Below are 26,587 nucleotides of genomic sequence, written 5' to 3' on the forward strand. Positions count from 1 at the left end.
TGATTCAGCACCACCACTGTTTCGGAGAGCATTACAGCGCATGGCTGCAAGGCAGGGCGGAGAAACTCGACTCGGCTGGCGGCCAATGATTGCAGTGGCAGCTCCCTACCGTCCTGCAGAAACCAGGAGAGTATAAAAGGGGCCAGCGGCTGCTCTCAGGGAAGGAAAGGTACGGTAAAGCAGGGTACTAAAGTCTCTCTCCCTCTCGCTGCTAGAAGCCGACGTCAGCGAGGACGAAGAGCCTGGACTCCTGCGCGCCGACCCTCGCCTACCCCGAGAACAACCGACGTGCCTCCTGGGTCCCGCCACGATGCTGCTGCCCCGTGTTCACCACGCCCAGTTCCGGGACGACTGTGACCTCACCTTTCTGCACCAGCCACCTTCACACCAGCCTTTCCCATACACCAGCATTTTAATATAAAGAGCACTTTCCCCCCACTTGTGCCTCCCGTTGTCTGTGTTCTGTTGCAACCTCATGGTGCTACAATATATTTATATAGCAAAGGATTGTTTGCCATGGGCTGAAATTCTAGCTTCTGAGGAGCTCCTGGGACTCTTATACAAAAATATCATATGTCTATACTTCAATTCAATTCAATTTTATTTGTATAGCACTTTTAACAATGGTAACTATCACAAAGCAGCTTTACATAAATATATAAACTCACAATATAAATTTTAAATTTATGAATTTATCCCTAATGAGCAAGAGATGACGGTGGTGAGGAAAAACTCCCTGAGACAATATGAGGAAGAAACCTTGAGAGGAACCAGGCTCAAAAGGAAGCCCTTCCTCATCTGGATGACAACAGATAGTGTGCTTATAAATAATTCCCTTCTATATAACTGTGTACTAAATAGACAAATAGTGGGATTGTGTAACCTACAGTAAGTAGTTAGTTAGTAGTTTTAAGTAATTACAGCTTTGACAGTTTAGAGGTTTTTGTAGATATCATCTGCTCACTGATGGAGTCGAGATATACATATTTATATGCAATGTATATATGGATGAAGCAAAAGACAAAAATTTTTTTTTTTTTTGCACTTGTCATTTTAAAACACAAAGGTGCTATGAGAGAAGCACCTTTGTGTTGGGATTTGGTGGCCTTGTGGTAAAATGCTTGTCTCTGCTGTTGGAGATTGTTAGTTCAAATCTTGCTCATTCCTCTGCTTGTTTTTTTTGGGTTGAGATCTAGGGAAGCTGGTGTTAAAAGGGCAGTTTTTTGTGCTGTCTGTGTAGTTAATTTGGCTATATGACGGTGACTTAAATGAAGGTGAAAAGGCTTATAAAAAGGGCAATGAGTATGAGTTCCTGTGGCTCGTGTGGATGAGCTTCACCTCTGGGTTGTGAGGTTGCTGGTTCAAACCCCAGCCAGGGCTCCAGAAGGTCAAAGTAGGTGGCTCATGAATCAGTTGCAGTGTGAGTTAGGCAGGAGGTGCAGGAAGGCCTGAGTGTATGTGCTGGTGAAGCTGGCCCCCATGGGTCAGGGTTGTAGGAGAAAGGGGTTATGGTGCCTGGCAAGAGGGTGTTGACTTAGGTTTTGCAGTGGTCCCTCTATTATGCAAAACTAAGTCGACACTTCTTTGCCAAGCACCATAACCCCTTTCCCCACCAGCCCGGACTGAGGGGGGGCAGCTGCCCGGATATTACCCCCCCACCTCATGAACGCCTGCCCTCAGGCCATCCTGCACCTTCTGATTCAATGACACTGCCATTGATTCCTGAACCATTTACGCTCACATCCTGGAGTCCTGGCTGGGGTTTGACCCAGCAACCTCACAACCCAGAGGCAATGCTCATCCACATGAGCCACAGGAACTCATACAAGCCAATTAGTTCATAGTCCTTTTCACCTTCAAATAACCAAGTAACTTTTAACATCACAAAAGCCTATAATTTTAACTCTACTTTTTACCCAACATACCAAACACAGGCATGACCTGGATTCAAACCAGCAACATCCAAGTCCAGAGACAAAGAGTTTACTACAAGGCCACCAAACCCCACTGGAAATGGTCTAGTGTCATAGCGCCTTTGTGTTTTAAATTGACACTCTGTGTGTGTGTGTCTTGCTTTAATAACATCCTTGTAAAGATTTAGCTTTTATTAAACACAGTTAGAGCTGTAGGTCAGTGGATGTGTATCAGCACTTGTTTGCATTTCTGTTCTGTGATTTCACCGGATCGGAGCACGAGCGAGAAGTGCAGCACGTGAGCTGTGCCCAAATCGGTGACCCAGACAAATCTGTGACTAGAGGGCGCTGTTCAGTAAATGTTCATGCGGGAACGCGCTGCCGGCGCGAGCACGTGATCGGGAGCGCGCAGAGAGTCTGTTCATGGTCTTATAGACAAGCTCTCCGCGTGCATGTGTCTGCTCTGTCATCAACACTGCAGCTTCTGTCTTTCCTGTTTGTGTTTTTAATAATAGAATATTATAATGGCAATTATACATAAATATAATTTTATAACTAATATAATTATAACAATTCTGTCTGGTTTCACAACTTTTTACCAGATGGTTCTGTGGGCTGCCATACAGACCATAGCCAGAAGAAGAAGAAGAAGAAGAAGAAAACATAGAATAACAATAGGGTGCTGAGCACCTTCGGTGCTTGGGCCCCTAATAATAATAAGATATTAAGATATAAGATAATAATAATAAGAAAACAAAGAATAACAATAGGATGCTTATGCTCCTTCGGTGCTTGGGCCCCTAATAATAATAATAAGAATAAGAATAAGAATAAGAATAAGAATAAGAATAATAAAAATAAGAAGAAAACACTTCGTGCTTGGACCCCTAATGAACCACTTGAACCATTCCTGGAACCTGATTTTCTGCTAATGAACAATGCTAACTGTTGACCATTTACACATCAGTGTCCTCACATGGACGTGATTTAAAGGACATCGTCTGAGCTGGAGGCTTTACTGAGCTCTTTACGGTAGGAGAAACTGTTTAATGAACTTTCTCTTCTCACAGCAAATCACATTATTCACCTTCTTTACACTGTTTAATGCTTTATTTAAGTGCACAGGGATGAAATGGAAAATACTGATAATAATATACATGTGTAAAACCTGCTGGCTGAATTGTTTCTTATTTACTGAGATTATTTAGTGTTTTAGTTTACAATGCTACTTTAGCGATAATTATACACTGGGAAAAACTCCTGAGATTTTATGATTCTGTGATGGAACATCAAACTAGTAAATATTAATGTATTACATAATACTGTAAAATATAATATAACATAATATAATATAATAGCTTTTTTAAATAATTGTGTTTCTCTTTTTTAGCTGATATTAAGAAAGTAAACACAAGGAAGATGTTTTAATGTTTAAAGTGTAAATCTTATTAAAAGCTCTGGGAGATTAGTTCTTGGCTTATGGTTTGGTAAAAACAGTTAATATAAAGAAATACTCATACAGGTGACAGTAAAATAACTCTGGCTGCTTGTTTTAAAGGATCAGAATTGAGGTTTCTAATTGAACAGTTTTCACTGAAATATAATAGTTTGTACAGTTCTGGGCAAAAGTCCTCAAACTTGATGAAATGAAAAGTTTCTACTTTTAGGCCAATAAATGAACTCTCATTTCCACTAAACAATAATAAAGTAAATGAATATTTGTTGGAACTCTGGCTTTAAGCCTAAACTTCTCTCAGGTTCACTGCTGTACAGTTTTATACAGAAAGCAGCTGGAAGTGTTTTTCTGCATCTTGGAGAACCTAACACAGTTCTTCTGGACACTTTGCTTCTCACTTTGCTCCTGTTTCTGAAACCAGAACAGCCTCCATTATGGGTTTATCTGGAAAGTGCTCCATTACTGACCACTTCTAAAAACATTTCATTTTTTCTGTAACATTTAATGTTTTTGGAAAAAAAACATGAAAGTTTGGAAATCTGGTTGTTTCTGTTTTTCCTCACAGTTTAATGCCAAAAACACCAAATAAGCAGCTAAGACTACTTTTGTATAAAAATAATTAAGGGTGTGTAGACTTTTGCACAGTACTGTATAAGAACAGCAGGGGGCAGTGTTGTGTGTAACATCATTTATAATTAAATTCAGGGACAACGCCCATTAAACCAGGGAAGGACAGATCTCTGTGGGCTAAAAGTAACAAACCTACTAATGAAGGCCTGATCCCGCCTGCTGTGTGTGAAATAAACAGTAATGGACTTATTGTCTTTTATAGAGAAGAACTTTACAGCTTTACACCTTTAGCATTATCATGTTTTCAACAGAATATTTAATTATTCATCCCTTCAGCCTTTTAATAGGCAATAAAGCAAAAATAACAAAAGGGGGAGTTTACATGTTTACATTTTTATTTAAAAAAAACTGCAAACTTTGAGTTGGAAAAAAAAAACAAACTAGAAAGAAGCCTCTCTTACATACATGGCTGAAATTCCTAAACAGTTAATGCAGTATTTCTGTTAAACCCCTTGAATTAAAGCTGAAAGTCTACACTACAATCACATCTTGATTGCTTCATTTCAAATCCGTTGTGGTGGTGTACAGAAGCAAAATTACAGAAATCGTGTCACTGTCATGGACCTGACTGTATAAGACAAGCTCTCTGACGCTTCTGTCTCTTCCGGTTATGAAGTTGTGCTGTCTCACAGCTCTGCAACCTGAGAAGCTTAAACACTGAGAAGCAGCTGGAAAACTGAAACTGCTGATTCGTTATAACAAACCTGACGTGTTCCAGTAAAAACTCTGAAGCATTTCTGATGAGCTTGCCTTTTTGACACTTGGTTTTTAGCTGACTTTAATGTTGCTATTCATGATTATATAACGAGAGCATGCAAATATTATATTAACATTAAACACACACCTAACCCTTACAGGATTTCAGCACAGCTCAGAGCAAACAGATTAATCAGTTTACAAATACGTTCGTGAGAAAAACACAAGTTTAACCAGCAGACCTTCAGATAGGAATCAGTTACGAGACCCTGAAATCTACTTCCTAAAATCCCCTCAAAGGTATTTAGGATGAAATATGATATTAAACATAACCAAGTCAACTTTTTAACAGCCAGTGTACATAATCTACACATTTTAAACACACATAGTGAACACTTGCGACCAACTGTGAACAAGATAAATACTGTTTAAAAAAAGGTTTAATAACAAATTGATTAAAATAATAAAAAGGATATACTGATGTGTTGAATTATCTGGATTTCTTCACAGCTGCATACACCACAGAGTCACTCTCCGCTTCACCATGCGTTACTCTCGAGTTTTCTTCCTGTAAGACACAACAGTGTATTTCAGTATCTGAATCAGGGAGAGACTTTATCACTCCTGTGGAGGAAATGTGATTTTTATACCAAAACCTCTAATGCATTTCACATCATGATCATGTTCAGAAGTTTTCTTTAGATGTTTACCTCTTTAACTCTCTAAGGTAAGTCTCTCTGCACTGTGAGCTGTAATATTCACATCAGCGTAAGTCAGTTCAGGAAGTAAAGACACACAAATCAGATTAAATTTTACTAAACATGGCAAACGTAAAAACTAAACTAAACACATGAACAGAAAGATGCGTTACTTGCCTGGTTGCTTTTTCTTTTTCAGCCAAAGCCACACAGATACAGATATTATTAATAACACAAAGACTCCAACAGATATCAGGACAGGAAGCAGTGAACGGGAACGATCAGTTTGTCCTGTGAACAATACGATATATTCATTAATTATTTTCTCTATATGATGCAGACATAAGACTAGAGCTGGGAGATATGACAAAAATATATCATGATACTTGAAGTTAAATGATACGTATCACAGTATTTAGGTTTTCTAACAAAGTAGCAGTAAAACAAAATGTAAAGAAAGAGTTTAAATTATTATTGTGTAATTGTGTAAATGTAATTGTTACAAAAATAGTAGAGAAATGTCACTAACAGATTACAATATCTCAGAAAAGTGTACTGTGTTATAATTTATCTCAATAGCGATATTATATCGTCATATCACCCAGCTCTACATAACACACACACTAAGCCCATGTTATTTTGATTCTTGACTCAAATCCATGAGAAACCTGTAACATGAAGCTGGCACTTGATTAATATTCCATTGCGGTCAGTAAATATGAATCCTCTATATACTTTTTCATGGTATTGTTGATATTGACTCCACTGAATGATGTTGTGTTCACTGAGACTTTCACACATAAGCATTTAAACTACTGAATTTTCTTTAAACAACCAGACTGACAGACCATCAATAATGAATTTATTTTATATCTTAATCTTCAGTCACCTCTGTCTCACTCCTACATGAATATTCATTATTCTGTTCTATTCACAGTGATGATAGTTTAGAGTCTCTGACGTACCTGAGTTATGATCACAGAGCTGTGCGATGTTGAGAGAAGTTGTTTTACTGCTGACAGGGTTTGCAGACACACAGGTATAAGTGTTAGTGTTATTATCATGGAGTTGTATTTGAAGTGGGAGATTGAGGGGAACACTGAGATCTGTGTTATTGGTGATGGAGATTCTCTCATTCCCTCTGTACCAGGATAACTTCACATCTTCTCCATTCTCCACAGTGCACAGGAGGAAACACTGCTCTGTGGAAGAGATAGCTCGATTTCCTCTTTCATTTCTTATTACTGGAGTTGATACTGGAGCTAAGAAACAGAAACACAGAGTAAATAACACAGATTAGAAACATCAGCTTTAGAAATCTTTTAAATCAAGACAATGGTTAAAAAAAATTAGTGGAGTTCCTGTTACCACTCTGAAGGTGATTATTTTCCTATAACAGCACATCCCCATGTTTTTTATTCCTCTTATACCACAGCAAATTGCCAGTTATTACAATTTTTATTAAATGAAGCCATAATAAAAAGTCATTTTTAAAATCTATTTATAGTTACACTTAATGTGGAACATCCATGAAACAGCTATAAACACAATTCTCCTTACAGAAAACTTCGCCCTGTGAATGAGCTGTTACTATAGAAACGATAACGTATTAGAACGAGGGCATTAATATAAACCTGTGATTTGTAGCTGCACTACTGTCAGAGCTGCTGTTATAGAAAATTAATCAACACCTTCTGACCAATTACAGTCCAGAATTCAACAGTGTTGTGGTGTAAAGGTCAATAATAAATCCTCCAGTAATGACTTATTGACTAAGTTCAAATGGAGACACACACTGACACGAATCATTCTTAACCAATTATCATTATATCACAAGTTTTACTGAAATATTACAGCTGAAGCCTGCAGAGTTATTCACTGCTAGAGACCAGTGACTGGTTTAAAACAATAACTCGGGTTAATTTATTCCAAATCCCAGTAGCTAATAATTTCAGGATGTTTTATCCATGCTCTCAGTTTCCAGGTCTTTTCCATTATTCGAACACTAGTCTATACACTTCCAGGTTTTCCAGATTAAAATGATGATTATAAATTACTTGTTTGTGCATGTTGAATTTTTCTCCTTGATAAACTGCATCTGTGAGTGTAATGTAGTTTATACGGTTCTACTGCAGGTGTTTGTGAGTTTTGATTAAATGCAGGGAAATAAAAAAATATAGATGTATTTTTTGTTATGATTTCAGGGCAGATTTATCTGTAAATGATGCAGTTTGACTACACTCAGCTCTGACTGGCCTTTTGGCCTTTATGAAGTTAATGGACTGAACATGGACAGGAAGGAGACATGAAACACTTTTACTCACCATAAACACTGACACTGAAAGTCCAAGATTTGAGACGTCCAGCAATGACTTGTATTAAATAAACTCCAGAATGGTTTCTGCTGACGTTCCTGATGGTTAAAGCTCCACTGGTTCTGTCCAGCTGCAGTCGCTCTTTAAATCTCTCACTGATTTCTGGAACAGTTTCTCCTTTTAACACCTGACCAATTAATGTATTTTCCTCTGCTTTCTCAGGTCCATAAAACCACAGAATATGAGCATCACTCTGAAGTCCAGTTCTCCCAGTACAGAGAGTTATATTGGTTCCTTCCACTTCCTGCAGTTTGACCATATCATCTCCAGCCGCACACAAACCTGCAAAGTAAACCTGCATCACAGCTTCAGCTTCAGATTCATCATTTCACTCACAAACATATTCACATACAGTCCATTAAAACTACACTGTGCTACAGATTTGGGATTTCAGATGATGATGTTTATAAACGACACTTATGCAGATCGTTCCAGCCAGTATTTTTACTGCAAACCAATCTGCTCTTAAAGTACATTTTCAAAGTCAAAATTCATTATTTGTCATCAGATCTTTTAAAAAATTAAAAACTGAAAAATGCTGCTTGCATAAGTATTCACCCCCTTCAGACTAGCACTTGGAAGAACCACCCTTTGCTGCAGTAACAGCTGTAAGTGTGTTGGGGTCGGTGAAGTTCCTGCCAGCTCTGCGCGCTGTTTGAGATTTTCACCCATTCTTCCTGCCAGATTTGCTCCAGGTTCTTCAGGCTGCTTTGGTCTTGTGTTTGAGACCATTGTCCTGCTGAACGGTGAAGTTTCTTCCAAGCTTTAGTTTTTTAGCAGACTGAAGCAATTTCTTTTCTAATATCCTCCTGTATTTGACTCTATCCATTCTTTCTTCAATTTTGACAAGAAGCCCAGGTTCAGTGGATAGAAAGCATAACAAAAGAGCACGATGCTGCCACCACCATATTTCACTGTAGAGACTGGTGTTAATTGGGTTTGCACCACACATAGCACTTGCCCAAATACAGTATCTAGATCTTGGTCTCATCTCACCAAAAAACACATCTTCACTGATTCGCTCTTGTGTTTTCATACAGCTGTTCCTGAGCATCAGTTTCTTTTTAGCCATGCCTTCCACACATTCCCCGGCTATGCAGAGCTCATAAAATGGTTGTCTGATGCACCTTCACTTCACTCTCAGCCACTGTACTCTATAACTCCTTCAGAGTGACTTTTGGGGCACAGTCTCTGTCTTGTTTATGAGTTTTGAGGGACAGTCTTGTCCAGGTACTGCTTGACTAAATACTGCTTGTCTAAATACTGCTTCTCTAGTTACTGTTTGTCTAAGTACTGCTTGGGTGGTGTGATGCAGCTTCCGCATCCTCAATATTGATCTCACTAGGATGTCCAACCTCTTATATATAATTTTACATCCTATTCCTAAGTGATGAAATTCTATGACCTTATCTTTAACTTCATTAGAATGCTCCTTAGCCTTCACTTTCACTCCTTTCCTTCAGACTGACCCTCTTTTCAAGGGCAGTTCAGCTCAGGTGGTTTTTATTCAGGGAACTGTTTTAATATTTCACAGGTGAAGGTCAATTCTAAGTCACTTGTGTCCTTGTTAAGACAATATCTTTCATCTGGAGCTTTGAGATTCCTGCAGACTGATAATTATTTTTGACTGGAAATTCACTGTAAGAGATCATGAGTCAGCAGAAAAAATACTGAGAGGAAGAATATGTTCATTTGTAATTCATATTATTTGTAATTCAGACAAATCTGATCAATTCCAGGGGGGTCAAATACTTTTGCAAGACACCGTACAGTTAAATAACAGTGGAGGAATTTGCATATATTTACAAATATAGTGCACAGGATTTTCCAATATATTTCTATTGCATAAGGAGAGACTGTTATTGAGAAATTAAATGGATCTGGGTTGATTTATTTGAAAGAGGATTTTCACTGAAAAATAACATCAATGTACAAGTAAGAGTCACTTGATTTTTTTTTTTTAGCCTGGATCATTTGGTTCTTGTCATTAATCAGATGGTACACTTTTTAAAGTTATAGCTACACATTAAAAATAGAAACTTAAAGTGTGAAATTATCAGAGTGGAAAACATCATCATCACAAATCAGCACAATGAATCTATAATATCATGGATTTATAGTCTTAAGAACCCTAAATCAATAACCACAAGCTGTCTTTACCATACAGTCAGAACACTTTAATTGCTAACATTATTTTATTTGCAGAAAAGTGGACTGAACTGGATCTTTCCCTGTCACTGGAGTGGAGAAAAACACCTTCTGTACCTTCAGGTGTGTCTCTAAACATTACTCTCAAAGCTAATTAATGTACATGAGAGTTTCTTAAACTAATTATGTTCCTCAGATCAATTAAAAGTAAAATACACTCATATAATTAAAAAAACACACACTACAGGAATAAATGATGTGCTGTAGAGAGTCCCACCTCAGTGACAGTGAAAAGTGCTGTTCAGTGTTTATTCTGAGAGTTTAATAGAAAGGAAACTAAACAGGTTCCTGTGTTTGGCTTTGTCTGAAAAGTCAAAGTGCTGTGAAACAGGAGCTTTTCAGAGGACTCATTAACACCAGCTCTAAACTGCTGTAGCACTGTTCAGCTTAACACTGAGCAAAATTCAACTGCGGTTAATGAGGCCGCTCGTGCAATTCTGAGGCGCGGCTTTTAGACACTTAGCGGTAATAACACCGACAGCGGAAAGCGAGCTCCTACACACCCAAAGCAACTTAACTTTTATATAAACTGAAATTTAAATAAACAACAAAACCAACACACAACAGATCACACTATTTATGAGTATCCAGGGTAAATGTTTTCATATTTACGCCTTTACTTTTAAATAATGGGCAAAATCGATCAAGTTTATAGAGAGGGTATAAATCATTAAGGCAAATAAAAATAAAAACATCATTTAAGAAACCTTATTATTATTATTATTATATATTAAAAATATTATTATATAAAATATATATTAATATAACAATATAAAATATTATTATAAATCTAACCATGAATAAAATTTTTAAAAATATAGATGGATCATTTCACAGAGGATGTCTCTGACAACAAAAATATTAATATTTGTCTTATTATATTATTAAATATTAATACTTCCTTACGTACTGCTGAAATAAAATGGACATTTCAAATCTCAAACCCAACTGATATCGGTTCAGAGTGAGCTGTTGGTTCAGTTGATCATTTGGTTTTGTCTTCTACCAATTTGAAATGTCCCTTTTATAATGAATCAAAACAGCCTCATGGCCCAATTATATTAACAGATCCAGATATTATATTTATATATACACTGCCTGGCCAAAAAAAGGTCGCTGTCTGGGTTTAAATAAGTAAATACTTCAGAGCCTGTGACTGGATGATTACTGCAGAGATTAATATGTTTCAGCTGGTAACAGTTCTTTTAACCTGAACTGATGCAGTGTGTAGCTTCTCATTTCTTAAACATGGCAGATTACGTTTCCCATGGTCGTGGAAAAGATGTTACTGAAGGGGAAAATTGTTGGTCTGCATCAAGCAAAGAAAACAGCTAATGAGATTGCTGAAATCACTGGAACTGGGTTATGAAATGTCCAGTGCATTATTAAAGCCTGGAAGGATTGTGGTGAACCTTCAGCTTTACAGCAGAAATGTAGTGGGAAAAAAATCCTGAATGATCGTGATCAGAGATCTTTATAATGCTCGGTGATGTGACATCGTAAAAAAATCGACAGGAGAACTCACGGCTATGTTTAATAGTGAAAGTAAGAGCATTTCCATACGCACAGTGTGATGAGAACTTACAGGATTGGGACTAAACAGCTGTGTGGCCACAAGAAAGCCATTTGTTAGTGAAACTAATCGGAAAAAATGACTTCAGTTTGCTCTGGAGCATAAAGACTGGACTGTGGAGCAATGGAAAAAGGTCATGTGGTCTGATCAAATCAGATTTACTCTATTCCAGAGCAATGGGCGTGTCAGGGTAAGAAGGGAAATGCATGAAGTGATTCACCGTCATGCATAGTGCCTACTGTACAAGCCTCTGGAGGCAGTGTGATGATCTGGCTTTGCATCAGCTGCTCAGGTCGAGGCTCAGCTTCATTGTGCGGCAATAAAATGAAGTCAGCTGAGCACCTGAATATACTGAATGACCAGGTTTTCCCGTCAGTGGATGAAAATGCTAAGATTCATCAGGATTAACCTGTGAAAGAGTGGTTCAGGGAGCATGAGGAATCATTTTCACACATGAATTGGCCACCACAGAGTCCTGACCTTAACCCCATTGAAAGTGTTTGGAACGTGCTGGAGAAGACTTTACGCAGCGGTTAGACTCTCTGTCCTCAACGCAAGATCTCAGCCAAAGATTAATGCAACTCTGGATGGAAATAAATGTTGTGAAGTTGCATAAGGTTGTTGAAACAATGCCAGGACGAATGCGTGCCATAATCAAAGCGAAATGCAGTGCAACAAAATACTAGATTGTGCGACTTTTTTTTGGCCATGCAGTGTATTTTACAGATCCAAAGTATATTAACGCTCGCTTTCCACTGTGAGTGTTATTACCTCTAAGTGTCTAAAAGCCGCGCCCCAAAATCGCACGAGCGGCTAGATTAACCGTGGTTTCATGGAGCACGACTTTCACAACCCACTTTCCCCTTCTTCAGGACGGACTTCTTTTATAAAACTCTGTAGATTTACAGTTACACTTTCTTCTGTTGTGAAGGAAAGGTGTAAACTTACAGCACAGCAGGAGGAGAAAAGTCCAGAGAATCCTGTTTCCTGCTAAAATAGTCACATTTTCATAATCCATAGTAAGTGTTTGTCAGCCAGACATTTTCCCGTCGTCCTGAACATCAGTGTGAGTGAAGGATTTTATAAACAATAAAACTAGCAGATAAGCGACATGGTGTGTGTTTCTGCTGTATGTTATGCTTCCGATGCTGTTAGCTTAGCGTCTTTACTGGCTCACATCCATCAACCCGCTGCAGCTCCTCCTGTGGCAGTGTGTTCAGTCTGTACATGCTCAGTACACACTTTCCCCTCAGCTCTGTGTAACACACCTTTTTAAAGATATTTTCAGGTGGATTTAATGAGGGCTTTAAAATGTTATAATTAGAAAAAATTAAATGTTATAATTACATACTGATCCTACAAATATTACTTGAATAATTGTGTTTGTAGTCAAAAGGAGAATGTGGGAAAACACTGCCACTGCCCTGTAATTATTATCTGATGTCACGTGATACCATCTCCAACATCCTAAACATAACTTTATTCACAGCTGAACATCATAAACACATACAGTATGAACACAGCAGCCCTGAGTAAAAGATGCAGTAGTTTATATTCTCTGCTGTACGACTGACTCCTGAATGCTCATCAGTGTTACTGACCATAAACTACACTGCTAACTCCAACCATCTCAATGGAACAGTAACAATCTAAATAGCTAATATTCTCACCCTAAAGTCATTTAGTTTCTATTTTACAGTTTCAGAGCTGTGCCAAGCACCTGCGCTTTAATATTATGATTGTGGTTTGAGAATTCTTTATCAAATCAATCAACAATTAAACAAAGACTTGAAATTCATAACTGAGCTCATTTGAACTTGTTAGTAATGCACTGAGCAAACAGATGTGTTGGTTAGATTTTGCTTTTTACGGGAATCAGCATGTGTCAGTGTGTATAACATCCTTTTACATTTGTGTTTTAAATAAATGTGTGGTGTTTATTCTAAAGTAATGATTGTCAGTCATTATTCTATCGAGCCTGTTGTAGGAAGTTCAGCACTGGACTGGACTCCTGTCTAGATCTTGAAGTTTGTACACCCTCAGGTAGACGTTACATTACATGCAGGTAACATGCCAATTTCACTTCAGTCTGTACTTAGAACCAGAAAGATCATACTCATGCTTGCAAACATTTAATAAAAAAACTTTTTATATAATGTGTGATCATGCTTCATTTTTATGTGACATTTTAAAACGAGCGTAATGAAGTTTTAGACAAAAATTACTCTGTAAAAATATAGCTCAGTTGGTTCTGAATAAACACATTAACACTTAGTGTAGAATGAACAGAATGATCACTTCAGGGTTAGTTTCAGAACTTTACACGTCTTGTGTAAAAGAAAAATAAAGTTGGTGATTTCTGCAGTCTGGTCGTCCATCACCACTTCCCCTTTACTGTGTGTGTGAGACGGAGAGCTGAACACTGAACCAACCACAAACTTCTGCACCAACTATGACAAGTGTCACTGTTTTGTCATTTCCTTTCTCTCTTAATGGTTCATTAAATGTTTTGGAGGTTGTGCATTATAAAGATGGGGACAGTGAAGAGTTATCAGTATTTGTGTGAGACATTTTGATACCTGAGCGCTTGTTAAAGGTAAAAGCACAACTCAGTTCTGTAGATTTGTGTCTCGTTAGCTGAGAATCAGATTCGTTAGCTGAGAATCAGGTGTAAATGTGTATCTGTGTTAAATTAGTTAAGCAGTGTACAAGTCAAATGATGCACACATTATCATGTCAGTATTAAAGCTACTATATGATACAATTTTAAAACAGAAATGGAAACTTACTGGAATTTGGACATTGTACAGATGTGAAGATGTTAACAGTTTAACGCTTTGGTCAGTAAGAACACAGAAACAGAGAGAAGAATCAGAGAGTCAGTAGATTCCCCAGCTGAGTATTCGAGACCTCACAGGCAGTTTTCATTTCCTCTGAGATTCCTATTGTGCTGGAGAACCTAATGCACCATCACTCCATTTCCCATTATCCACAAATCAATACAACTAAGATATCAAATGCTTTTGTCATCTAAAAGCCTGTGTGGCTGGAAGCGATAAAAGCACACTGTGCAGCAGAACAGCCAGGGTACTATAAGGGGGGATACAGAACTGTATTTAGCTAATATTACCTGGAGAACTAGTTAGCTAGTTAGCACAACAAGAGAACAGCCGTAGCTGCTTGGAGAGAGAATTAGATGGAGGGTGGAGGACTGAAGGAACTCTTTTAGTAACTCAGACTCTGAATCTATGCTGGGAACTACACACTAGTGCTGAGCACAAACACAACAGAGAACTCAGTCCAAGAGCTACAGGAGGATATTTGTAATAATATGTATAATTAACTGAAGGAAAATAAGAAATCAAATGCTACTTAATAATTCTCTAAATAAATGTTATTTAGTGCTGATGTAAAGCTGCAGAAATTCACAATGATTCACGTGATGAAAAACTCACAGTCTATCAGGAACAACAGCGACATCTAGTGGTCTTTAAATTACTCTACATTTAGTTTCTTTAGATTTTTATCAGGTTCATGTATCATGTGCTTTAATAATATTTGTAAGTGGTGTGTTACTGATCTGATGTACACAGTGCTGATATATGACTTAGACATTGATCTTTTTGTGTTTATACTGAACCTCATACACATTTAATGAGATCAGCCAGTGAAATCATGTGAACAAGCTTCATTACTGATGCACTGCAGTGAGCTTCAAGAAGTTCATACACATCTAATCTCTTCTTTGTCTTTCACTTTACAGCTACATTAATGTCATTATCATCACCATAGATTTATTATTAAAGGCTTTTAATTAAGAGAAAAACAGTCACAGTTATCTGCCGGAAACACTTGAGGAAAAAGTAACACGAGGTTCCAGGATTGGATGAAGGATGAAGCATGTGATGAGGTGTTTATCACCAGGGTAAAGATCACGTGTTGTTTCCTGTGAATGTGCAGATGTTTACCAGAAAAGAAGGGATAGACTGTGATGATGTAAAGAATGAATCAGAGGTGCAAAACAGTATTATTGTTCAAATGATCACGCTGCAAAGGATTGTTTGCCATGGGCTGAAATTCTAGCTTCTGAGGAGCTCTTGGGACTATTATACAACAATATCATATCTCTATACTTCAGGACATTTCTATTAATATATCGGAAATATCTAAATCAGAAAATGTATATTTTTAACAAGCTGCAAGCAAAATGGGCACGTTGCATAAAAACCTACAAAAACTTTGAGTTTTATTTACTGTCTCCAGAAATCAGTTATTTAGCACTGAAAAGAGGGGACATCAAATCAGTCCAAAATCTGTCTTTGTGTGTGTGTGTGTGTGTGTGTCTATGTGTGTGTGTGTGTGTGTGTGATGCCTCAGGTGTTCTATCAAGAGGAAATCTGAGCCACAGTCAGATGGAGTACATGGACCTCTCTCTCTCTCTCTCTCTCTCTCTCTCTCTCTCTCTCTCTCTCTCTCTTAGTCTTTCACTAAAATGGAGGCAGGGCCCTGCTGAAAAATCCAACTTTCTAAAACTCCTGCTGGTCAAAGACCATTTACTACATGGAAACACCTTCACGATTACTGCTACGCATGCAACGTCACAGATGATACTTCAAGGCTATTAGAAAATCGATTAAAAAAAAATTATTGATCAATTTGGACAAAAAATAAGAAAGCTGGAAAATAATTTCCCAGTGTCCACTGTTCAGAAGCTGATAGCTGGTCAGAATAAACAGGATTTTTTTTAGCAGGGGAAGTGATAAACAAGCAAAAAAGCATGATATCAAAAACATCTACATCACACACACTGTATGTGCAAAAAAAGTTCATGTATCCATTTACATTTAAATCTGATATTTAGCTATTGTAACTAAGCATTCACTCTGTGGGTGGGAACAAGTCATAATGTCCAGAAATCATAAAGAGATCCATAAAGAGCTCTGCTGCCTGTGTGAGGAGGATCAGAGCAACAGCAGTCAGTCGGTCATCTATAAGCTCATGTACAAGGAAGAGGAGGTTATCACTCTCCTACAGAGAACTAGAGCATGGCTGGGAAGTGGGAGTGGGAGAAGATACAAGAACTTATTTAAAAAATATTAGTAATAAAAAATCTGGCGCTTCCTACTGACCACACCTGCTGGTCCTTCAGAACTTGAGAACACATTCTTTAGAGGTAGATGATGGCTAGAGACCAAATACGCAAGACATTTTTTCAAACTACGTATAAAGACCTACCTCTTCCTAAAGTAGTTAAATTAACACTGAAAAAACTAAACTTTGTGTTGTCTGTGTGCTCGTTACTATATCACCTCCCCAACAGAGTTTTTAGACTGATGGTATTCCTAATCCGTGACCTAGTGGACCAGCATCAGAATGTATTTATTGATAAAGTCTTCAGAGCACTTCTGTAAGTCGATCTGTTTAGAAAGACTCATTTAGAATAGGTGATAAAATGAAGTGAAGCAAAATGGGGACCTGCTTCCCCCGTCACCGATTGAGTCTGCTTTTCCTTTTCATATCAGGTAAGAGTTATAATGTGGAGGCTGCTGTTTGTTATAAAAGTGACAGGTAGAATGATGTGCATATCTGAATGGCTCATGTTTCAGTGTTAGACATAATTTAAAACCTGGCACAGATGGAAAATATTAGAATTAACACCAGATTATGTTAACTTAAACTAAAGAAGATTTACATTTAAGAGCACAGCACTGAGCTAAAACCCTGCTGAAGGATGTTAATGCAGCATGAAAGAAAACACAAACATGAACAAATGCATTAATTCTTATTTAATAAATGAAGGTTTTTCACAACACATGCTCAAAAATGAGATCTAAAAAGAGTTCTCCTTGGTTCTTGGATGTTGGAGATTTTTCAACATATCTGACTTTCAAATTGTGCTTGTGCTGTGAAACAGGTTTGTAATCAGATCCAGGGAGATAATACTGTATGTACTTTGTAGGATGGGTCTGTTTACTCACTAATGTGAATCCCCTTTAATGTTAAATTCTTTTAATAAATAATAATACAGAAGCCTTTGAGAGGTTGTGTTTAACTGTGTGTGTAAATAGTGTTTGTGATGTGAGAATACATTTTACTTGTTCAGAGTTGTACATTGTAATATATTACTTTGCAGAATATAAATCTAATGTATGTTCCCAATCAGCTCCACACAGTATAATAGGACTCCTCACACACAATCTCTTTGCGAGGTAACGCTCAGTGTGCCACTACTTGAACTTGCCAAGCCGTGTATTCGGTGTACTGATAGTCTGGTTTTTGGATTTTGGATTTACCACAATATTTTTGATTGCCTGACCTTTTGCCTGTTCCATGAGGTTTCGTTTCCTGCAGACGGCTCGGCACCGAGCGAAAACGCGACGAACATGTAGAACACGGTTCTGTCCATCTTTACTGCTGAGATCGCTGACATTCTCTCCTGTACACCAATGTCATTAAATAACCCCAGCTTTACTTGGACATTCTCTCTGATACAGAAGTTGTTTGATAACTGATACTGACAAAAGTAAAGTAATAATATTTCAGAAAATTAAAATGTGTTTCTCTTTGCTCCAGTCAACCTGAAAAGTTTATAAGGCTAATCTTGTAGCTGCCATTTTACAATTACTGTAATTGTAATTCACCTTTGTGCACCAGCCACCCTCACCTTCACACCAGCCTTTCCACAAGCCCTGGCTCGCAGGCTGCGCTCTCCACACGGTGACCCCTCCCAGCTCCCCGACCATCCCTGTGGAGGTAAACTGCAATCCAGTCTCGGCCCTCCTGGACTCGGGAAGCGTAACCGTAACCCTGGCCCATGCCTACCTGCTATCACCCTAACTGTTTCTTGTGTGCACAGGGATGTCCGAGAGGTGCCCACTGCTAGAGTCAGAATCAAACATCAGGCCGAGGAGTGGCTGCTCCTCGCGGGCCTCATTCCCGAACTACCCGTGCCTCTACTCCTGGGTTGAGACTGGCCGGGCTTCTGCACCACCAGGGCTTCGAGACCTCCTCAGAGACGGAGGCACAGATCGACGCGGCCGAGGGCCCGGCGGACCTGCCCGGCCCAGGACGAAGGTGATGCCGGGGCGACCTCAGCAGGTGAGACCCCCACCCCTACTAACCCTGTCTCCTCTGTGTTTTCGCAGGTCGCCTGGGAGGGGAACTTCGGGCGGGAGCAAAAGGAGGACGGCAGACTGAAGCACTGTTGGGGCCAGGTGCAGGTCATCGAGGGAGTCCAGCAGGACCCACTGCGGAGACTCCCAGCTGCATACTTTTGGTACCCGGGGGCCTCTTATACTTACGGACGGAGCACAGAGGCCAGCCCTGTGAACTGCTGGTGGTCCCAGGCAGCAAGACCCAATCCCTCATGCACCTGGCCAACTCGCATCTGCTGGGAGGACACCTGGGGGCCTGCAACACCTTGGAGAAGTTGAAGGACCGATTTCTCTGGCCCGGCATGGACGCGGAGGTCCGCCATTCTGCCAGCGGTGCCTCTAGTGTCAGAGGACCATGCCCTATAAGCCTGCACCAGCTTCCCTCATTCTTCTCCCTATCATCGGCATCCCTTTCGAGTGAATAGGCATGGACCTCGTGGGGCCGCTGCCAAAGTCTGCCCGGGGCCATGAGTACATCCTGGTCATCGTGGACTACGCCACCCGGTACCCCGAGGCAGTACCACTTCGGAAAGCCACCTCCCGCAACATCGCCAGAGAGCTCCTTCTCCTCTTCTGCTGCATCTGTGTGGGTTGTGGCAGGTAAAGCACCCGAGGACGTCCGTCTACCACCCCCAGACTGATGGTCTCGTGGAGCACTTTAACCAGATTCTCAAGCGCATGCTGCGGCGAGTGGTAGACGCGGAAGGGAGGAACTGGGACCTTCTCCTCCCGTACGTCCTCTTTGACGTCCGAGAGACTCCACAGGCATCCACCGGCTTCACCCCTTCGAGCTCCTCTTCGGACGGTGACCTCGAGGACGGCTGGACCTGGCCTGGGAGGCCTGGGAAGAGCAGCCCTCCTCATTCCGTTCCCTCGTGGAATATATACAGGAAATGCAGGAACGAATCGACCGTGTCGCCCCCATTGTCCGGGAGCATATGGAGGCCGCCCAACAGGAACAACAAAGGGTCTACAACCGGCCTGCTCAGCCCAGTGAGTTCCAGCCTGCGGACCGGGTCCTCCTTCTCCTTCCCACTGCCTCCTGCAAGTTTATGGTCCTGTACACAGTCCTTGAGAAGGTGGGTCCCGTGAACTATCGCCTGCAACAGCCAGGTAAGCGCGCAGACACCCAACTTAACCACATAAATCTACTGAAAAAATGGGTTGAACCAGTTCCCGCAGTGTCTGTGTTTGAAGTCTCCCCACAGGTCCACCTGAGCGTACCTTGGTCCACTGAGGAGAGGAGCTCATCCTGCAGAGCCAGGAGCTATCTGAGCTGGTGGACCAGTTTGCTGACGTGTTCTCCTCCACCCCAGGCCTAACGCATCTGGTCTTCCACGACATCAAGACCCCACCGGGAGTTGTCCCAGAGGCCCGCCGTATGGCTATAGAGGAGGAAATCAGCCGTATGGTCCAGGACGGGGTGATTGAAGAGCCCACCAGCCCCTGGTCCAGCCCCATTTTGGTGGTCCCAAAGCCCGACGGAAGCATCCATCTTTGTAACGATTTCCGACAGCAGCTACACCCTCCCCAGGGTCGATGATCTGGTGGAGCGACTGGGGAGAGCCCAGTTTATCCCCACCCTCGACCTCACCAAGGGGTATTGGCAAGTAGCTCTGAGCCCAGAGGCCGAGACAAAGACGGCCTTCACCACCGCCAGCGGCCACTGGCAGTACCGGGTTCTCCCCTTCGGCCTGCACAGAGCTCCAGCCACTTTCTAATGCCTACTGGACATTGTCCTGCGGCCACATCGCCATTTCGCGGCTGCCTACGTGGACGATGTTGTCAGTCACTCCTCCACCTGGTCTGACCACCTCTACCACCTCAGGGACGTCCTGGGAGAGCTCCGGAAGGATGGGTTTACTGCCAATCCCAGGAAGTGTCATCTGGTGCTGACCGAGGCACATTACCTGGGCTACTGGATTGTCCAGGGGCTTCTAAAGCCACAGGAGAAGAATATGGGAGCAGTTAAGGAATATCCGCCACCCACAACGAAGAAACAGGTATGTGCTTTTTTGGGGTTGGGGGTACTACAGGTTCTTCTATATAGCCTCTCCCCTCTCAGACCTCACCAAGAAGGGACAACTGGATCGGGTGTGCCCGAGTCACGAAGCCCTCACCAGCTCCCCCATCGTATGTAATCCTTGACCGTACATACAGACGCCTCACAGACCGGCCTGGGAGCGGCTCTTTTCACTGGGAGGAGCACCCGGTCCCCTACATAAGTCGAAAGCTGACCCCCGCAGAGAGGAAGTATGCGGCTGTGGAGAGAGAGGCCCTGGCCATCAAGTGGGCTGTAGAGGAGCTGCTTTTTTCTCTTTTTCCAGGTGCAACATCAAGCGGAGGCTCAGCACAGTAATGCGGATGGGCTCTCACGACAGTTCTCCCTCTGGGCCCGTCGCATGCCGGCAGTAGGCTCGGAGCTAAAGGAGGGGTACTGTACACACAGCGCTCCTCACACGACTGTTGCCATGGTGCTGAACGGACAGCATTGATTCAGCACCACCACTGTTTCGGAGAGCATTACAGCGCATGGGTGCAAGGCAGGGCAGAGAAACTGGACTCGGCTGGCGGCCAATGATTGCAGTGGCAGCTCCCTACTGTCCTGCAGAAACCAGGAGAGTATAAAAGGGGCCAGCGGCTGCTCTCAGGGAAGGAAAGGTACGGTAAAGCAGGGTACTAAAGTCTCTCTCCCTCTCGCTGCTAGAAGCCGACGTCAGCGAGGACGAAGAGCCTGGACTCCTGCGCGCCGACCCTCGCCTACCCCGAGAACAACCGACGTGCCTCCTGGGTCCCGCCACGATGCTGCTGCCCCGTGTTCACCACGCCCAGTTCCGGGACGATTGTGACCTCACCTTTCTGCACCAGCCACCCTCACCTTCACACCAGCCTTTCCCATACACCAGCATTTTAATATAAAGAGCACTTTCCCCCACTTGTGCCTCCCGTTGTCTGTGTTCTGCCCCTTGCAACCTCATGGTGCTACAATATATTTATATAGCAAAGGATTGTTTGCCATGGGCTGAAATTCTAGCTTCTGAGGAGCTCCTGGGACTCTTATACAAAAATATCATATGTCTATACTTCAATTCAATTCAATTTTATTTGTATAGCACTTTTAACAATGGTAACTGTCACAAAGCAGCTTTACATAAATATATAAACTCACAATATAAATTTTAAATTTATGAATTTATCCCTAATGAGCAAGAGGTGACGGTGGTGAGGAAAAACTCCCTGAGACAATATGAGGAAGAAACCTTGAGAGGAACCAGGCTCAAAAGGAAGCCCTTCCTCATCTGGATGACAACAGATAGTGCGCTTATAAATAATTCCCTTCTATATAACTGTGTACTAAATAGACAAATAGTGGGATTGTGTAACCTACAGTAAGTAGTTAGTTAGTAGTTTTAAGTAATTACAGCTTTGACAGTTTACAGGTTTTTGTAGATATCATCTGCTCACTGATGGAGTCGAGATATACATATTTATATGCAATGTATATATGGATGAAGCAAAAGACAAAAATTTTTTATTTTTTTTGCACTTGTCATTTTAAAACACAAAGGTGCTATGAGAGAAAGGCCTTTGTGTTGGGATTTGGTGGCCTTGTGGTAAAATGCTTGTCTCTGCTGTTGGAGATTGTTAGTTCAAATCTTGCTCATTCCTCTGCTTGTTTTTTTTTGGGTTGAGAACAAGGGGAAGGTGGTGTTAAAAGGGCAGTTTTTTGTGCTGTCTGTGTAGTTAATTTGGCTATATGACGGTGACTTAAATGAAGGTGAAAAGGTTTATAAAAAGGGCAGTGAGTATGAGTTCCTGTGGCTCATGTGGATGTGTTCCCCCTCTGGGTTGAGAGGTTGCTGGTTCAAACCCCAGCCAGGGCTCCAGAAGGTCAAAGTAGGTGGCTCATGAATCAGTTGCAGTGTGAGTTAGGCGGAAGGTGCAGGAAGGCCTGAGTGTATGTGCTGGTGAAGCTGGCCCCCATGGGTCAGGGATGCAGGTGGGAGGGGTTATGGTGCCTGGCAAGAGGGTGTTGACTTAGGTTTTGCAGTGGTCCCTCTATTATGCAAAACTAAGTCGACACTTCTTTGCCAAGCACCATAACCCCTTTCCCCAGCAGCCCGGACTGAGGGGGGGGGGGGGGGGGGGGGCAGCTGCCCGGATATTACCCCCCACCAACCTCATGAACACCTGCCCTCAGGCCATCCTGCACCTTCTGATTCAATGACACTGCCATTGATTCCTGAACCATTAACGCTCACATCCTGGAGTCCTGGCTGGGGTTTGACCCAGCAACCTCACAAACCAGAGGCAATGCTCATCCACATGAGCCACAGGAACTCATACAAGCCAATTGTTTCATAGACCTTTTCACCTTCAAATAACCAAGTAACTTTTAACATCACAAAAGCCTTAATTTTAACTCTACTTTTTACCCAACATACCAAACACAGGCATGACCTGGATTCAAACCAGCAACATCCAAGTCTAGAGACAAAGAGTTTACAACAAGGCCACCAAATCCCACAGGAAACAGTTGAGTGTCATAGCGCCTTTGTGTTTTAAATTGACACTCTGTGTGTGTGTGTCTTGGTTTAATAACATCCTTGTAAAGATTTAGCTTTTATTAAACACAGTTGGAGCTGTAGGTCAGTGGGGGTGTGTGTGTGTGTTTGTCTTGCTTTAATAACATCCTTGTAAAGATTTAGCTTTTATTAAACACAGTTGGAGCTGTAGGTCAGTGGATGTGTATCAGCACTTGTTTGCATTTCTGTTCTGTGATTTCACCGGATCGGAGCGCGAGCGAGAAGTGCAGCACGTGAGCTGTGCCCAAATCGGTGACCCAGACAAATCTGTGACTAGAGGGCGCTGTTCAGTAAATGTTCATGCGGGAACGCGCTGCCGGCGCGAGCACGTGATCGGGAGCGCGCAGAGAGTCTGTTCATGGTCTTATAGACAAGCTCTCCGCGTGCACGTGTCTGCTCTGTCATCAACACTGCAGCTTCTGTCTTTCCTGTTTGTGTTCCTGTTTGTGTTTTTAATAATAGAATATTATAATGGCAATTATACATAAATATAATTTTATAACTAATATAATTATAACAATTCTGTCTGGTTTCACAACTTTTTACCAGATGGTTCTGTGGGCTGCCATACAGACCATAGCCAGAAGAAGAAGAAGAAGAAGAAGAAAACATAGAATAACAAAAGGGTGCTGAGCACCTTCGGTGCTTGGGCCCCTAATAATAATAAGATATTAAGATATAAGATAATAATAATAAGAAAACAAAGAATAACAATAGGATGCTTATGCTCCTTCGGTGCTTGGGCCCCTAATAATAATAATAATAATAATAAGAAGAAGAATAAGAATAATAATAATAATAATAAAAATAAGAAGAAAACACTTCGTGCTTGGACCCCTAATGAACCACTTGAACCATTCCTGGAACCTGATTTTCTGCTAATGAACAATGCCAACTGTTGACCATTTACACATCAGTGTCCTCACATGATTTAAAGGACATCGTCATCGTCTGAGCTGGAGGCTTTACTGAGCTCTTTACGGTAGGAGAAACTGTTTAATGAACTTTCTTTTCTCACAGCAAATCACATTATTCACCTTCTTTACACTGTTTAATGCTTTATTTAAGTGCACAGGGATGAAATGGAAAATACTGATAATAATATACATGTGTAATACCTGCTTATAACAAATATTATAAAGCTATAGTGGAGTTTGAGTTATAACATGTTGTTACATTACAGTTTTATCAATACAAGTGAGAATGATTTTGGCATAAATAATAAAATCAGTGTGTTGGTGTAAAATTCCTCCATGATTTGTAATCACACTGCTGATAGTGATAGTTAGTGTGTGACAGAGACAGGGCAGAGAGACGTTGTTTTATGAAGCCAAAGTCTGCTTTTAACGGCTGAATTGTTTCTTATTTACTGAGATTATTTAGTGTTTTAGTTTACACTGCTACTTGTTGTGATACTAGTTTATGATTCTGTGATGGGACATCAAACTAGTGAATATTAATGTATTACATACTACTGTATAATATAATATAACATAATATAATATAATAGTTTATTTTAAATAATTGTGTTTCTCTTTTTTAGCTGATATTAAGAAAGTAAACACAAGGAAGATGTTTTAATGTTTAAAGTGTAAATCTTATTAAAAGCTCTGGGAGATTAGTTCTTGGCTTATGGTTTGGTAAAAACAGTTAATATAAAGAAATACTCATACAGGTGACAGTAAAATAACTCTGGCTGCTTGTTTTAAAGGATCAGAATTGAGGTTTCTAATTGAACAGTTTTCACTGAAATATAATAGTTTGTACAGTTCTGGGCAAAAGTCCTCAAACTTGATGAAATGAAAAGTTTCTACTTTTAGGCCAATAAATGAACTCTCATTTCCACTAAACAATAATAAAGTAAATGAATATTTGTTGGAACTCTGGCTTTAAGCCTAAACTTCTCTCAGGTTCACTGCTGTACAGTTTTATACAGAAAGCAGCTGGAAGTGTTTTTCTGCATCTTGGAGAACCTAACACAGTTCTTCTGGACACTTTGCTTCTCACTTTGCTCCTGTTTCTGAAACCAGAACAGCCTCCATTACGGGTTTATCTGGAAAGTGCTCCATTACTGACCATTTCTAAAAACATTTCATTTTTTCTGTAACATTTAATGTTTTTTGAACAAAAAAAGAAAGAAAGTTTGGAAATCTGGTTGTTTGTGTTTTTACTCACAGTTTAATGCCAAAAACATCAAATAAGCAGCTAAGACTACTTTTGTATAAAAATAATTAAGGGTGTGTAGACTTTTGCACAGTACTGTATAAGAACAGCAGGGGGCAGTGTTGTGTGTAACATCATTTATAATTAAATTCAGGGACAACGCCCATTAAACCAGGGAAGGACAGATCTCTGTGGGCTAAAAGTAACAAACCTACTAATGAAGGCCTGATCCCGCCTGCTGTGTGTGAAATAAACAGTAATGGACTTATTGTCTTTTATAGAGAAGAACTTTACAGCTTTACCCCTTTAGCATTATCATGTTTTTAACAGAATATTTAATTATTCATCCCTTTAGTCTTTTAATAGGCAACAAAGCAAAAATAACAAAAGGGGGAGTTTAATTCAATTCAATTTTATTTGTATAGCGCTTTTAACAATGGACATTGTCACTAAGCAGCTTTACAGAAATAAATGGATTCACAAAAATATATTGTAAATATTTGAATTTATCACTGTGAATTTATCCCTAATGAGCGAGCCAGTGGCAACGGTGGCAAGGAAAAACTCCTCGAGATGATATGAGGAAGAAACCTTGAGAGGAACCAGGCTCGAAAGGGAACTCATCCTCATCTGGGTGCAACGGATAGTGCGATTATAAATAAATCCCTTCTATTATTGTGCAACCAATAAATTCATCACAGTTTTTGCAAGAAGTCCGGCTGGTTACAGTACAGCTCCCCATATGCGATCCCCCTGCCATCTCCACAGCCCCCAGGTGGCGCCATCCACAGCAATCCAAACAGTTCTTCAGGCAGTCCATATGGGGCCCCAGCAGCAGCGAGCGACTCAACCGATGAGAACTCCAACCAGAAGTAGGGCATCAGGATGGGTCAGGCAGCGAGGAGCAGCAGAAGGGGTCAGGATCACTTTTATTTTTTTAAAAAAAACTGCAAACTTTGAGTTGGGGAAAAAACTGAACTAGAAAGAAGTCTCTCTTACATACATGGCTGAAATTCCTAAACAGTTAATGCAGTATTTCTGTTAAACCCCTTGAATTAAAGCTGAAAGTCTACACTACAATCACATCTTGATTGCTTCATTTCAAATCCGTTGTGGTGGTGTACAGAAGCAAAAT

At 40.7% G+C, this 26,587-nt stretch overlaps 1 protein-coding gene across 1 annotated transcript; it reads right to left on the reverse strand.

Moving 5' to 3' along the window:
- Nucleotides 1–4,760: 4,760 nt before the first annotated feature.
- On the reverse strand, nucleotides 4,761–13,034 carry LOC128317635 (CD48 antigen-like). Its single transcript, XM_053230805.1, has 6 exons — nucleotides 12,498–13,034; nucleotides 7,718–8,050; nucleotides 6,359–6,655; nucleotides 5,571–5,684; nucleotides 5,406–5,444; nucleotides 4,761–5,263 (listed from the first exon to the last, which is right to left on the reverse strand). The coding sequence occupies exons 1-5, from the start codon at nucleotides 12,565–12,567 to the stop codon at nucleotides 5,410–5,412; spliced, it is 849 nt and encodes a 282-aa protein (XP_053086780.1). The 5' UTR covers nucleotides 12,568–13,034; the 3' UTR covers nucleotides 4,761–5,263; nucleotides 5,406–5,409.
- Nucleotides 13,035–26,587: the final 13,553 nt, after the last annotated feature.

This window comes from Pangasianodon hypophthalmus, chromosome 28, assembly GCF_027358585.1.
Source record: "Pangasianodon hypophthalmus isolate fPanHyp1 chromosome 28, fPanHyp1.pri, whole genome shotgun sequence".
Taxonomy (NCBI): Eukaryota; Metazoa; Chordata; class Actinopteri; order Siluriformes; family Pangasiidae; genus Pangasianodon; species Pangasianodon hypophthalmus.